Genomic DNA, 13,961 nt, shown 5'->3' on the forward strand with positions numbered 1-13,961 from the left:
ACCAATTAGCTGCATGGTCTACTAACAGCGTTAAACTTGCAGTAGATAGCTCCAACTGAATTGCAACTTTCCTTTATAGGAGAGCTTACAGAGACAAGTTGAAGTTCTGGACACACTGTGTACTAGTGACTCTGATTATCTTCACGGTTTCGTCTTTCTTTGCTGAACAGGTGCGTAACTCTTGGATTTTCATATATACTCTTTCATTATAACTGATCTTCATGGAAGCCCTTCACTGCAGCTATGAGGACTAGTTGCACTGGAGTAGAGACAGCTAAGAGGAGATTTAATAGATGTTTTTAAGATGGTGAGACATTTTGGTGGATAAGTAAAGACAGTTCCCTCTGGGGAGTCAGTGAGGAAGATGCAAGGCAATGGGAAGTGCATGGGCAGTGGGATTGCTCTGGCAGAGTTGGCATAGACACGCTGGACTAAATGGCTGCCTACTATGCTGTAATCTGTGGTCCTACATTTCTAATTAGTTTTCATTTGTTTATCCTCCATGTTCCTTAACTGTAGGATCATTGCTTAACTATGGAAAAAATCCCTGGGACGATGTTCATTAGGCAATGCAATGTCCCGTGCCATTTATTTTTATAGGACTCCTTGCTTTCAGGAGACAATTTCTGATATATGTCCAGGAATCACTTGCATTGATTTAACCTCCCCGTTGCAGCTGAAGTAACTTTGTTCAGTGCACCTTCAGTTAAAAGTAATCAATTTCTCAGACTGAACTTACAGGGCAAATCTTACAAAAAGGAAAGCACTACCTTAATGAGAGAAATTCAATAGCACAAAAGGCTGTACTTTGTCATGAAGCCACTGAATGGTCAATAGGGACTTTCCATTATCTCATATGAGTGGACTAGTGTTTCTGTCATTTATCCCTGAATCTCCACGATTAGCTGTCATGAAAGAGATTCTCTGGTAGCTTGAGTGTTGGGTCTCCAGATTAAAGATGCAGATGTTCGGTTTGGCATTTTGGCGTGTGCTGAAGCAGGCATCTCTGACTCTTAGGGCCACATTTACATCTTGAAGCATAAGTGGACCTCTGCAATACATGTCAAAAGCACATTGAAAACCCTTTTGTCAACCGCACCTATTGGATTTTTCATTATAATTGCCTTCATTCCCCGCAGTGCCCATTATAACTGTAGGTGGTGTTTTGGTGGTTGATTCCAGTGAATGCTTGTCATGTAAATGTTAACCTTGAAAATAAATGTAAATATTGTATAATGGTGGCTACAATCTGAATGCAGTTCCACATCCTGGTCACTGAATGGCTTTGCAGAAAAATCCGATTTCCAATCCCACCTTGTAAGCCTCCACAATTGGAAGCATTGTTGGTAATCTAATTATTGTCATTTTTACTTTTTCCAATTTGGGCACACCTACCCTATTGAGAAAACATTTCAGTCTGTTGTCCCCTTTTTCTATTTAGCCCTCGGATCCAGGCCTTGTTGCCTATTTCTGTCCTTTCAAAATATTGGGGAAGCTGGACACTGAAAATAAAAACAGAAAATTATGGAAATACTCATTAAAAGCCCTCAGCTTGAAATGTTAACTCTTGTTTCTTCCCAAATGCTGAGATTTTCTAGCATTTTGTTTTTTATGCCCTATATTTGTGTAGTGATGTCATCTTCCCCACCCTGTGAAGTTATAGGAACATAAGAGGTAGACCATTTGGTCAGTTAAGCCTGCTCCGCCATTCAAACAGATCATGGCTGATCATCTACCTCCATATCATTTTCCCCTACTATCCCCATATCCCCTGATGTCACTAGTATCCAGAAATCTATCGATTTCTGCCTTGAACATGCTCAGTGATTGAGCTTCCACAGCCCCCTGGGATAGAGAATTCCAAAGGTTCTCCACCCTCTCTGTGAAGAAGTTCCTCCATCTCAGTCTTATTCTGACACACTGTCCCCTCGTCCTAGACTCGGGAAATATCCTATCCACATCTGAGGGGGGTGATCAGGAAGTTCCCTTGCCCATATTTGACCTGAGACTTCATGTGGTCCAAAGTTGATGTTGAGGACTCGCAGGGCAAGTCCCTCCCGACTGCATACCAATGTACTGCCACCTCTGCTGGGTCTGCCCTGCTGGTGGGTGATGCTGATGGTGACATTGTAAGATATGATTCCGTGAGTATGACTATGTCAGGCTGTTGCTTGACTGTTCTGTGAGACAGCTCTCCCAGTTTTGGCACAATCCCCCAGATGTTAGCAAGGTCAGGGTCGACAGGGCTGAGTTTGCTGTTGTCATTTCCAGTGCCTAGGTCGATGCTGGGTGGTCCGTCCGGTTTCGGTCCTTTTTATTGACTTTTTAGCAGTCTGATACAACTGAGTGGCTTGCGAGGCCATTTCTGAGGGCATTTAAGAGCAGTGGGTCTGGAGTCACTTGTAGGCCAGACCAGGTAAGGACAGCAGATTTCCTTCCCTAAAGGACGTTTGTGAACCAGATGGGCTTTTACAAAAATGGTCGTTGTTCCAGATTTCCACCGTTTGCATGGTGGGCTTCGAACCCAGGTCCCCATTACCCTGCGTCTCTGGATTACTAGTCCAGTAACAATACCACTACGCCACTGCCTCCCCTTATTATGAACTGTAAGATCATAATTTGTGAAAGTGGCCACAAAACCTGTTAAGATGGCTGCAACTTAACATGTGACTATGGGCTTTTTTGTGACTGGATGCCTGTGTCCAATGGGGTTGCACAAGGATCAGTGTTGGGTCCCTTGCTGTTTGTGGTATATATAAACGATTTAGACTTGAATGTAGGAGGGTTGATCAGTAAGTTCGCGAATGACAGGAAAATTAGTGAGATGGTAAATAATGAAGAGGATAGCCTTAGATTACAGGAGGATATAGACAGGCTGGTCAGATGGGCTGATCAGTGGCAAATGGAATTTAATCCGGATAAGTGTGAGGTGATGCACTTGGGCAGGACAAACAAGGCATGGGAATACAGGATGAATTGTAGGACCCTGGGAAGTACTGAGGATCAAAAGGACCTTGGTGTGCATGTCCACCAGTCCCTTAAGATAGCGGGACAGGTAGATAAGGTGGTTAAGAAGGCATATGGGATACTTACCTTTTATTAGCCGAGGCATAGAATATAAGAGCAGGGAGGTTATGCTGGAACTGTATAAAATGCTGGTATGGCCACAACTAGTATATTGCTTGCAGTTCTGGAATCTGCATTATAGGAAGGATGTGATTGCACTAGAGAGAGTGCAGAGGAGATTTACCAGGATGTTGCCTGGGCTGGAGAGTTTTAGTTATGAGGAGAGATTGGATAGACTGGGGTTATTTTCCCTGGAGCAGAGGAGATTGAGGGGGGACATGATTGAGGTGTATAAAATTATGAGGGGCATAGATAGGGTAGACAGGAAGGAACTTTTCCCCTTGGTGGAGGGCTCAATAACCAGGGGGCATAGATTTAAGGTAAGGGGCAGGAGGTTTAGAAGGGGATGTGAGGAAGAATTTTTTCACCCAGAGGGTGGTGGGAATCTGGAAGTCACTGCCTGAAAGGGTGGTAGAGGCAGAAACCCTCATAACATTTAAGAAGTATTTGGATGTGCACTTGCGATGCCATGGCATACAAGGCTATGGGCCTAGTGCTGGAAAATGGGATTAGAATAGTTAGGTACTTGTTTGACCGGTGCAGACTCGATGGACCGAAGGGCCTTTTTCTGTGCTGTAGACCCCTATGACTCTATGGGCATTTAAACTGAGGATGATATTGTATGGCCAGTATTTAAACATGGACCTGAATAAGCCACCTTCAACATTCAATTGTTTAAGAATAAATCAAGGTTTGAGGAATATGGGATCCCTAAATTGAGCGCCATATTGAACAAAGGGGAATATTTGAACTCAAGTTGGGACAGAGAGAAGAGTGAATGACTGTTGTTAACTGCTGTTGTATCGTGGTGGTCTGGACCCCTGAAGTGTTAACCATGCAGTCATGTGATAGAAACTAACTTTCAGGGATTGCAATTTAAAATATCCTGGAAAAACCCAAAGCCCCTGAGAAACATCTGAAAAACCAGAATTATCTGTAACATCTCAATTATCATAGCTGAAAGTCCTCAAACGCAGCGAAAGTACTGCACTTGTTCCAGCTTCCAAGTTCACCTGAGAACCAGTCTCCTGGCTTTACGTCAACAAGAGGCTTTGTAACTCCATGAGAATCCTTTGTTTCTAAAAGACCTTCAACTCAACTAACTCAGCATCAGGCCTGCATCGACATAGAGACTGAGTTATAAATTCCATTTTTATAATTATGGCTTTAACTTCACCTGTATCTAGTTTTTGCGTGTGGTTGAAAGGTTGCATTTTAAACCTTCGTAGTAAGTATGTGATAATAAATAACCTCCTTCACTTTTAAAAATCACCAAAAAGCCTGCTGCTGGAATTCATTTTAAATTAGGAAAAATCACTCCGGGATTAAGGGAATACACGTACCTTCCACACAAACATCCTGATTACCAACTGGAAGGGAGCGCACAAATTCAGCTACAAGGAAAAACTCTTCCCATTAGCTAATCATACAAGGTTTGGGAGAGACAGATTTAAGATTTTGGGCAAGAGGTGCAGGGGGAATGTAAGGGGGAATTCTTTTACACAACGAGCAGTGATAACCTGGAACCTGCTGCCCACAAGGTGGAAGTGGAAACAATCAATGATTTCAAAAGGAAATTGGATGGACTCTTGCAGGGCTAGGGGGGTACCAAGCGTGGCGGGGGGGGTCGCAGGGAGTGGTGTGACTAACTGGATTGCTCTGCGGGGAGCTGGCGTGGACTCATCGGGCTGAATGGCCTCCTTCTGTGCTGTAAATGACTGACCATTCTGGTCATCCCACTTAAAGTGGATACTTTCTGTGCAACTAGTTGTGCTGTGAAAGCTGATTATCGTAAATAAGCATAATACCACATCAGAAGGAAATTGTTTCATGACACAGATTGCTTGTTGTAGTAGGTCATCTATCTTTTTTATTTCAGTTGATTGCACTAAAGCGAAAGATTTTCCCAAGAAGACGGGTGTATATGAATATTGCTCCTGATCGAAGCAGCGTGTAGAAAAAAACAGTGACAACAAGCAACTCCTTCAGTTCTTAATGTAGAACTCAGACTTCTGACCAGCAACAATGAAAATGGCAAAGAATTGACTGAAGGAACTGAACAAGCGTCTATGAATGTACCAAAGGGGAATGGAATTCATGGCTAAACACCATACTATGTACCTGAAATGTACAACTCAGAAAATGAGCAATTTTGCAGAATGGGAATGATTGGATCTTAACTGTCAACTGGATTTATCAGCATTAGACCATTGACATTTTAACCTGTACCAATGGTTGTTGGAAGCAGGCAGATAAATTGTAAGAGCATCTCAGAGGGCTACAATAATGAGACCTGAGCTTACAAAGGAAATTAGTGGGATTTGTTTTAAATCATCTCTCCCAAGTTCCATTCCATGCAAAATATATTGACATACTTCATGGAAATCATGTTGTGCTGTTGTGGGTGATGGGCTGGGCTACTGCACTATAAAAGAACAAGGATGCCTTTTCCCCCTGTGCTATATTGCAATAAGATTGTGGCATAGCTTTACACAAACTGCAAAGGTTACAAAGAACCCTGAATCAGATGGAAAACAGGTGATAATGATGCTGATATAGTATTTGTAATATGCACTCCAGTTAAGTGTGGAGAATATATTTGATCACACTCCTGCAGATGTGCAAGACACTGTGCGTTTATAGGGCCTTTATAATATTAGAATTCTGTATCAAACTGAACTGTTAATGCTGCACTGTGCCCTGTGAATGCAGCAGACATGCTGACCTGCTGTAAAATGACTATGCTGCTGTCCCTTGATTCCCATGCGGAATAAGTCAATAAGTGTATTACAAGAGTAGCAAAATATAAAAGTGTGAATCTAACCTCATTTTTCATATCAATTGCTAGTTCTCCACACATTGCAGATAACATACCCAAGTGCCTGTCATGGTTGATGCAGTTCACAGTGGTGTTAGATATTTATTTATTTTAGAAGAGTGGTTGCTACAATTTTGAATTGGCTAAAAATAAATTTGCACGCCTTTTTTGTTTCAGGTGAGTCCACTTTTGAAGGGAAAATGTTTTAATATTTTTTAAGTAGTAGACTGTATTGTCTTATCTCCATTGAAATGTGGGCAAATGTACAATTTTTGAATCTTTTTGGTCTTTGATTTAAAATACAGCTTTGGCAACAAGAAATTAAATAGCATATAAATTATTAACATCAAATCTAAATCAGCATACTTCATTTACCAGGAAATCTTTTCTCACCTTTAAGCATTTTATTGGCAAGATGCCATAATTTTTATAGATAAATACTTGAAATTGACACACATCAATAGATAACTTTTTGAAACAGCAAAAGATTCCCAGGATGCGTCTCCACTGTGACTCTTTGGTCATATTTGTAGTTTTGGCATCTCTGTGCGGTTGTACTGAAAATGTGGAGATGGATTTTACCAGTTGTCACTCCTCTTCAGATTGACTCATTTGACATCCTTTGAGCCAGTCATAACCTATCCACCCTTGTCATAAATCTGATCAGAATAAATAGCTATAATCATACAGCTTTAGCCAGATCTTAGCACAGCTATTCATAAATCTATTTTCTTGTTGTTTTTGTGAAGGGCATGCTGTTACTTTTTTTTAAAATAACATACTTTTTAAAAAAGATAAAAAATATTGCTCTGTAAATTAACTATGAAGAAAGCTTATTGTTTTTGCAGAATTAAGAGTTTAAATTTTGAAGTATCACTGAACAAGTGTGATGTCTGAGTATTCTGGCGATGAAAGCTTCTCGTGTAAAAATGTTTGCGGAATTAGAAGGTATCTGTCTGGTGTCTGCACACTCTAATGACCTGAAATGCACACTTAAGACAAAAGCAAAATACTACGGATGCTGGAAATCTGAAATAAATACAAAATGTTGGGAATGTTTCTTGTGTTTGATCAGGTATTTTGCAGCCACGTCTTTAGCAACTGAATCGGGTTCTGACTTGATGTTTCAAAGAATTCATTCACAGGCTGTGGGAGTTGCTGGCAAGGTCAGCATTTATTGCTCATCCCTAATTACATTTCAAAAGAGGGAAGTGATCTGCCTTCCTGAACCTCTGCAGCCTGTATGGTGAAGATACTTCCATGGTGCTGTTACGTAGGGAGTTCCAGGATCTTGACCCAGTGATGATGGAACGATGATCAATTTCCAGTTCAGTTTGGTGTGTGACTTGGAGGAGAACTTGCTGGCGGTGGTGTTCCCATCTGTCTACTGCCCTTGTGACCTCTACCACCTGGAAGGACGAGTATGGGGGATGTTGTCAAAGAAGCTTTGGCAAGCTGAATTTCCCCAGGGGCCAGTGTTGGGACTCGTGCTTTTCCTGTTATGTATTAAGACCTAGACCACCTCGATGTACAGGGCACAATTTCAAAGTTTTCAGATGATGCAAAATTTGCAAGCATCGTGAACTGTGCGGAGGATATTGTAGAACTTCAAAGGGACATAGACAAGTTGGTGGAAAGGATGAAGCTCAATGCAGAGAAATGTGAAGTAATGTATTTTGGTCGGATGAAGACATGAACACGCAATATAAAATAAAGGGTACAACTCTAAAGGGGCTGCAGGTTTAAGATTTAAGATGACTGACAAAAAAAAAAGATGACATAGGGAGAAACTTTACACAGCGAGCTGATATGATCCAAATGTACTGCCTGATAGGATAGAAGATTTACTTCAAAAGCGAATTGGATAAATACTTGAAGGACAAAATTTGCAGGGATATGGGAGAGGGAGTGGGGCCTAACTGGGTTGCTTTTCAAAAGGGCCAGTGCTGCTGTGATGGGCCGAATAGTGTGCTGCTCTGATATGATTCTTTGCTAAAACATTTTTAGGAGCCACCTTCAAGGGAAATAGCACTCCTAGCTTAATTTCTAAGAGAATTAATGCTGTTATCCTGATGTTAATCTGTTCAAATATCCCACAATATATAAATCTCATCTGACAGTTTGAGGCCTAACATAAAAGCAAGATACTGCGGATGCTGGAAACCTGAAATAAAAACAGAAAATGCTGGAAAAATTTAGCAGGTCAGGCAGCGTCTGTGGAGAGAGAAACAGTGTTAACATTTTGTGTCCATGTGGGACTCTTTTTCAGATAGTTTGGGTAAGTTGATCCTTAAAGTTTAAATGACTTAATTCCTTCATATACTTAACCAATCAACATCAGAATCATAAACACCAGATCTCTTCTGTCTCATTTACCAATTTGAGATCGTAATGAAACATTTTCTAGTAAAGCTAACCATAACAAATCTAAATTAAGTTACAAAGTAAACCTTATACTCAGGCAATTTAAATGGTCTTGTCTTTAATTTTAGCAATTCATTTAACCCACCAGTAATCGAACGCAGCATGTTCTCAATAGACTATTGTATGTGTGCTCTGCCTGGCACTATGAACTGAATAGCCTCCTGTGCTGTATTATTCTATGATTCTGTAAAATTGAAACACAGTGATGAAGTGGTGGAGGACGTTTCTCTGCTCTTTGACACTAAGCCGCCTCTGTAACCAAGCTATTGTCAGTTTTTATTTGGTGCTTTCATCCTCGAGCTGGTTCAAAGTCTATGTGTGACAATCTAGAGACCTTTGTTTCAAACTGGGATACAGATTTTGGCCATGACCAGGACTGATAGTTCAGACAAAAGCAAAAATTGCTGGAAAAACTCAGGAGGTCTGACGCTGTCAGACCTCCTGAGTTTTTCCAGCAATTTTTGCTTTTGTTTTTGTTTCTGTTTCAGATTTCCAGCATCCGCAGCATTTTGCTTTTATCTGATCGTTCAGACAATTAGGGATGGGCAATAAACGCTGACCTAGCCAGCGATCCTCACATCCTATGAATGAATAAAAAAAAAAGAACATTTGTAGGTTTTGTTCTCAATTCCTTTAAATGACACCAAAAAGGGAGAAACGTGAGTGGACCTATGAAGACCAGAATGGACAAAATGTAATGGCTCCATAAGACCTTATTGGTGCCCTTTGAATGCTGCTCTCATTCTAGACTCTGCAGGAATGTTTAAATTCTAGTCACGATTTGCCACAATTTTTCAATCTTGCCCTGTCTCTCCCTCTTTACTGCACTCTCCTCCTTTGCTCCTCAAGACCGCTTCCTTGATTAAATATTTTGGTCCAAATATTTCCTAATGTGGCTGAGTGTCAAATTTTGTTTGATAACTCCCCTATGGGACACCTTGGGCCATTTTACTATGTTAAAGGTGCTATCTAAATGCAAGTTGTTCTTGCTGCCTCAACCACTCCACCACCTCTGTGGTATTAGCCTGTTGGCTAATGGGGCCAACATTAACATTCTCCAGTTAAACATTGCCATATACATGGTAACCCCACTATTGACTCAGTTCCCCACCCCGACCACTGTCTAAGGCAAGTCAGGCTGTTTGCAAACTCTGGGTTCGGTCTGATCCCAAGCTGAATTTCTGACCCCATATTCTGTGTCATAAAAATGATCTACTTCCACCTTCTAATGTCACCTACCTCAGCCCATTTGCCTCCAAAATGCTCATAGTGTGAGAGGCACCCCGAGATTCAGCTGTTCCAGTGTATTCCAAGCTTCCTTTCCTCCAACCTCTATAAACTTAAGCACATCCAAGGGCTCTGCTGCCCTTTCCCTGTCCTGCACCAACTCATGCTCCTGGCACCCCTTACAACACAAAGTTAAAATTCTCATCTGTTCCATCTGTCTAAATTGCTTCAAGGCATCACTCCTCTCCATCCTGAACTCTCTTCTAACTGCAGCCAATAAAAACCCAGACGCTCCCAAGTCCATTTTATATAAATTCCATCTCCCACGTTGTTGATGAAAATGTTGAATAGGCCGGGTGGCTTGTCAACAAACTCCATTTCCTCTGGTTTCAATATGGGCTCAATGAATTTCTCATCCATCTTTATGTAGATCTTGCAGTGGGAGTACACATTGGGGGTAAAATCCAAGATTTGGTCATACACTCCATTAGCTCCCAGCAGCATGAAGGCTGCATTGACTCAGTGATGAGAATTTGATTATGTGTACAATAGAATTTACAGCACAGAAACAGGCCATTCAACCCAACAGGTGGGTTTATGCCTCTTCCCACCCATCTTCATCTCACCCGACCATCCTTTTACTGCTTCGATACCTTCAGCCGTGCCAAGGGTGCCCTGTACAGTTTTCAGTGGTGTACAATTTTATACTAGAAACTGTTCTAAATGGTAAACATCAATAGAAAATGTATGAACCATGAGCAGTTCTATATTGTAAATACTGACCTTTGCTTTACAATCTCAGCAAGATTGACAAAGGGCCATTTATCATGTTGGTTGAACATTCACAGAGGAGGCTCAGCATGGACTGTTGGTCAGTCGAAAGTCTGCAGTTGTTTACGAGTCTTTGCTATTTCTTTCCCCTCTGAATCCCTTCTTTCATTAGTTTGCTTTTCTACCAACCCTCCCCCCACCCCCAACACCACAAACAATTAGCTTTCTGTGTCAAGTTTGAATGAGACCAAACCAAAAGCAAATGGTTTTCAGTGTTTTACATTGGAGTGTAGTGATTAATCCAAAATTTGTGATGCAGTGAATGATAACATTTCAAACTAGTAAATTCTCAAAATTTTACCCAATCAATGAGTCTTGTTGATGATCTAATTGTTAAATTCCAAACTTTCTCCACAAGGATAGTCAGGCCTATTCATATCAGTTTCCAGCTCTCTTCAAACAATTGGATGTAGATATTCAAAAAGCTGAAGAGGAAAAGTTGGATGGAAGTACATCAGCCTGATTTGGTTCAAATTCTTTACTCTGCACACTACACTCCTGGCATTGCTATGTGCAAGATTATACAATATGGTAAAATACAAATTCAGTCCCGACTGCACAATGGCTGGGTTGCATAGCAGACTCATAACTAAGGTCCGAACGTGTAGAGTTAGGGGACGAGAAGCAAAATGCAATAGAAAACCGAGAGTGGATGTGTTGTTACTCAGACTGGCAAATGATGGGAAGTGGTGTTCCACAGGCAGTGGTGCTGGGGTCACTGTCGTTCACTGTTTACAGAAACTATTTGGATTCTGGAATTGGAAATACAATTTCAAAATTTTCAGGAAATATCAAAGTGGGAGTGTAGTTAATACAGAGGAAGACTGCAATAGAATACAAGAATCCCTCCAGATATTTAGTACAACAGTCTTGTACACACCAGCATTCATCTGCTCTAATGACCAGGGTGAACCCTGTGGGTGGATGCAGGAGGGAGAGGTCACCAAGCTTGGGTCATATCCTGAAGGATGTGCTGAATTATGGAAACTCTTGCCTGGATTGGCCTTCAAAGGGACTATTTCCTAAGTACTCAGCTGATTGTGAGCTCTTTGGGACATCCTGAAGTCATGGAAGGTGCTATAGAAATGCAACTTTCTATGTCTGTATATTAGTAGATTAAGAACATAAGGAATAGGAGCAGAAATTAGCCATATGATGTTGTAGAATCATAACTTATGGTGCAGATGGAGGTCATTCAACCCATCGAGTCCATACCAGCCATTTATAGAGCAAACCAGTCAGTCCCATCTTATCCCTGTAGCCCTATGTTTATTTCCTTCAAGTGCCCATCCAATTCCCTTTTGAAATAACTGATCACTTATGCTTCCACCACCCTTAGCGGCAGCGAGTTCCAGGCCATTACCACTTGCTGCATCAAAAAAAATTCCTCACACCTCCCACAACACTTGCCCAAAACCATATATCTGTGTCCTCTAGTCCTTGTACCATCAGCTAATGCGAAGTTTCTCCTTGTCCTCAACTTTACTTTTCCACCATATCCCTTGTTTCCAAAAATCTATCAACCTCAATTTGAACATGCTCAATGACTGACCATCCACCGCTCTCTAGGGCAGGGAATTGCAAAGATTCACATCCCTTTGACTGAAGAAATTTCTCCTCAGCTCAGTCTTAATTGACCCTTTATCCTAAGACTATGACCCCCTAATTCTAGATTCTCCAACTAAGGAATATATTCTCTCAGCATCCAGGCAATGGGGGCGGGTGTTATTGTCAGCAGTTTCCTCCCAACCCCCCATAAGCTGTAATCCAGCATTGAGTTTGGCCAAGATGATTGGCTTGTCCCTGCAAGTGTCAGGGTCAGGTCATGAGTGGACGTCTCCTGTGTCTGTTAAGCCATACTTTGAAGCTGGTGGAGTGAGCTGGAGGATTTTTGGCACTCGTTGCCTTTCAGAGGAGCATATGCAGAGGACACTTCAGCCCACCTTGATGTGAATTGGTGGCAGCCATTGAGATTTTCCCCTTAGAGCAGAAAGGTTAGGGGAAGGCTTAGTCAAGATCTTCAAAATTATGAGGGATTGAGATACAGTAAATAAGCAGATGGCCTACCTTCTCTGCTAGTTTCAGGGTGAAGAATAGAGTGTAACAGGCTGTGTCCTAGCCCCCACTTTGTCTGATATTTTGTTCTCCATGCTCTTGACTTTTGCCTTCCCTGCACATATGGAAGGAGTTTACCTGCATACTAGGTCAGATGGCAAGCTCTACAATCTATCCAGACTGAAAGTGAAGAGCGTACACCTTGATCAGAGAACTCCTCTATGCTGAAGATGCTGTGCTGGTTGCTCACACACAAACTCAACTTCAAAGTCTCATGGATTGTCTCTCCCTCCTGTGGTCTGTAACTTGTTCTTCCTGTCTGTAAGCATCAAGAAAACTGTGGTCATGGGACAAGGTGTTGCATTTCCGCCCCTGATCACAGTAAATAACACTTCGCTGGAAGTGGTTAGCAAATTCTGCTGTCATAGATTCACAAACATATGAACCTACGCATTAGGAGCAGGAGTAGGCCATTCAGCCCCTTGAACATGCTCAGCCATTCAATAAGAATATGGCTGATCTGATTGTGGTCTCAACTGCCCTGCCCACCCACAATAACCTTTGACTCCCTTGTTAGTCAAAAATATTCATTGACCCTGCCTCCAGCGCTCTCTGGGGAAGAGTTCCAAAGATACATGACCCTTTGAGAGAAAGAAGTTCTTCTCATCTCCGTCTTTAGGGGTCTTTTTTTATACGGTGTCCCCTAGTTCTAGTAAAATTTGGGTGGGGACACTGGGAATTGAACCCAGGGTCTTATACATGCAAAGCACCCACACTGACCTATGTCCACCATGACAGACAATCTGTCTCTTGATGTAGAACTCAATACATGCATAGAGAAAGCACTGCCACCTTTGACCAAGTCACAAATCACGCATGGAATAACATCAAGCTGACTCTTAGGGCCAAGTGTCTGGTTTAGGAGGCCAGTATTCTCAGCCAATAAGACAGGAAGCAGAACAATTTTCATCTTTGCTGTTTGCAGCATATCCTGAGCATCTCATGAAAGGACAAAATCCCGAACTTTTAAAACAGATCTTTTAAAAACAAAAGCTCCCAAGTATGTTGGCAGTCATCAAGCAGAGGTGACCTTGCTGTGTTGGGCAGGTTTACAGGATAAAAGACAGTCACATAACCAAAGATGTTCTGTGTGGTAAGATAGCTGGATCCAGATGACCAGTTGGACATCCAAAGCTCCACTTCAAAGGAGACTTGAAAGTGTGACATGTGGGCCCTAAATAGCGATTCTTGCACCTAGGAGACACTAGCATATGACAGAGGGAAAGGGTGACATCACCCGTGGGCTGGCATGCACCACAATGATGACCAGTGGCTACTGTGGGTTGGCAACAGGCACCACTGAAAACGACAACACATGATAACCACTTCCTTTGTGGCATGTGGCAGAACCTGCCTCTCAAGGATTGGTCTCCTGTCATCAGCAAAAGTGTACGATCTGAAGCCACCTCATCCCTAATGG

The 13,961-nt window shown here is 41.9% G+C and overlaps 1 protein-coding gene across 3 annotated transcripts in view; it reads left to right on the forward strand.

Moving 5' to 3' along the window:
* The window catches only part of gnptab (N-acetylglucosamine-1-phosphate transferase subunits alpha and beta), an 80,768-nt gene extending 73,769 nt beyond the window's left edge, over window positions 1–6,999 (forward strand). For all 3 annotated transcript variants that reach the window (XM_078567658.1, XM_078567659.1, XM_078567661.1), the window contains 2 exons: window positions 80–170; window positions 5,006–6,999. In XM_078567658.1, coding sequence (XP_078423784.1) covers window positions 80–170; window positions 5,006–5,083 — 169 coding nt within the window. In that variant the 3' untranslated portion in view covers window positions 5,084–6,999. The remainder of the gene's footprint in view (window positions 1–79; window positions 171–5,005) is intronic.
* The last annotated feature ends 6,962 nt before the right edge of the window (window positions 7,000–13,961 follow it).

The sequence above is a fragment of the Cetorhinus maximus genome, chromosome 22 (assembly GCF_964194155.1).
Source record: "Cetorhinus maximus chromosome 22, sCetMax3.hap1.1, whole genome shotgun sequence".
Taxonomy (NCBI): domain Eukaryota; kingdom Metazoa; phylum Chordata; class Chondrichthyes; order Lamniformes; family Cetorhinidae; genus Cetorhinus; species Cetorhinus maximus.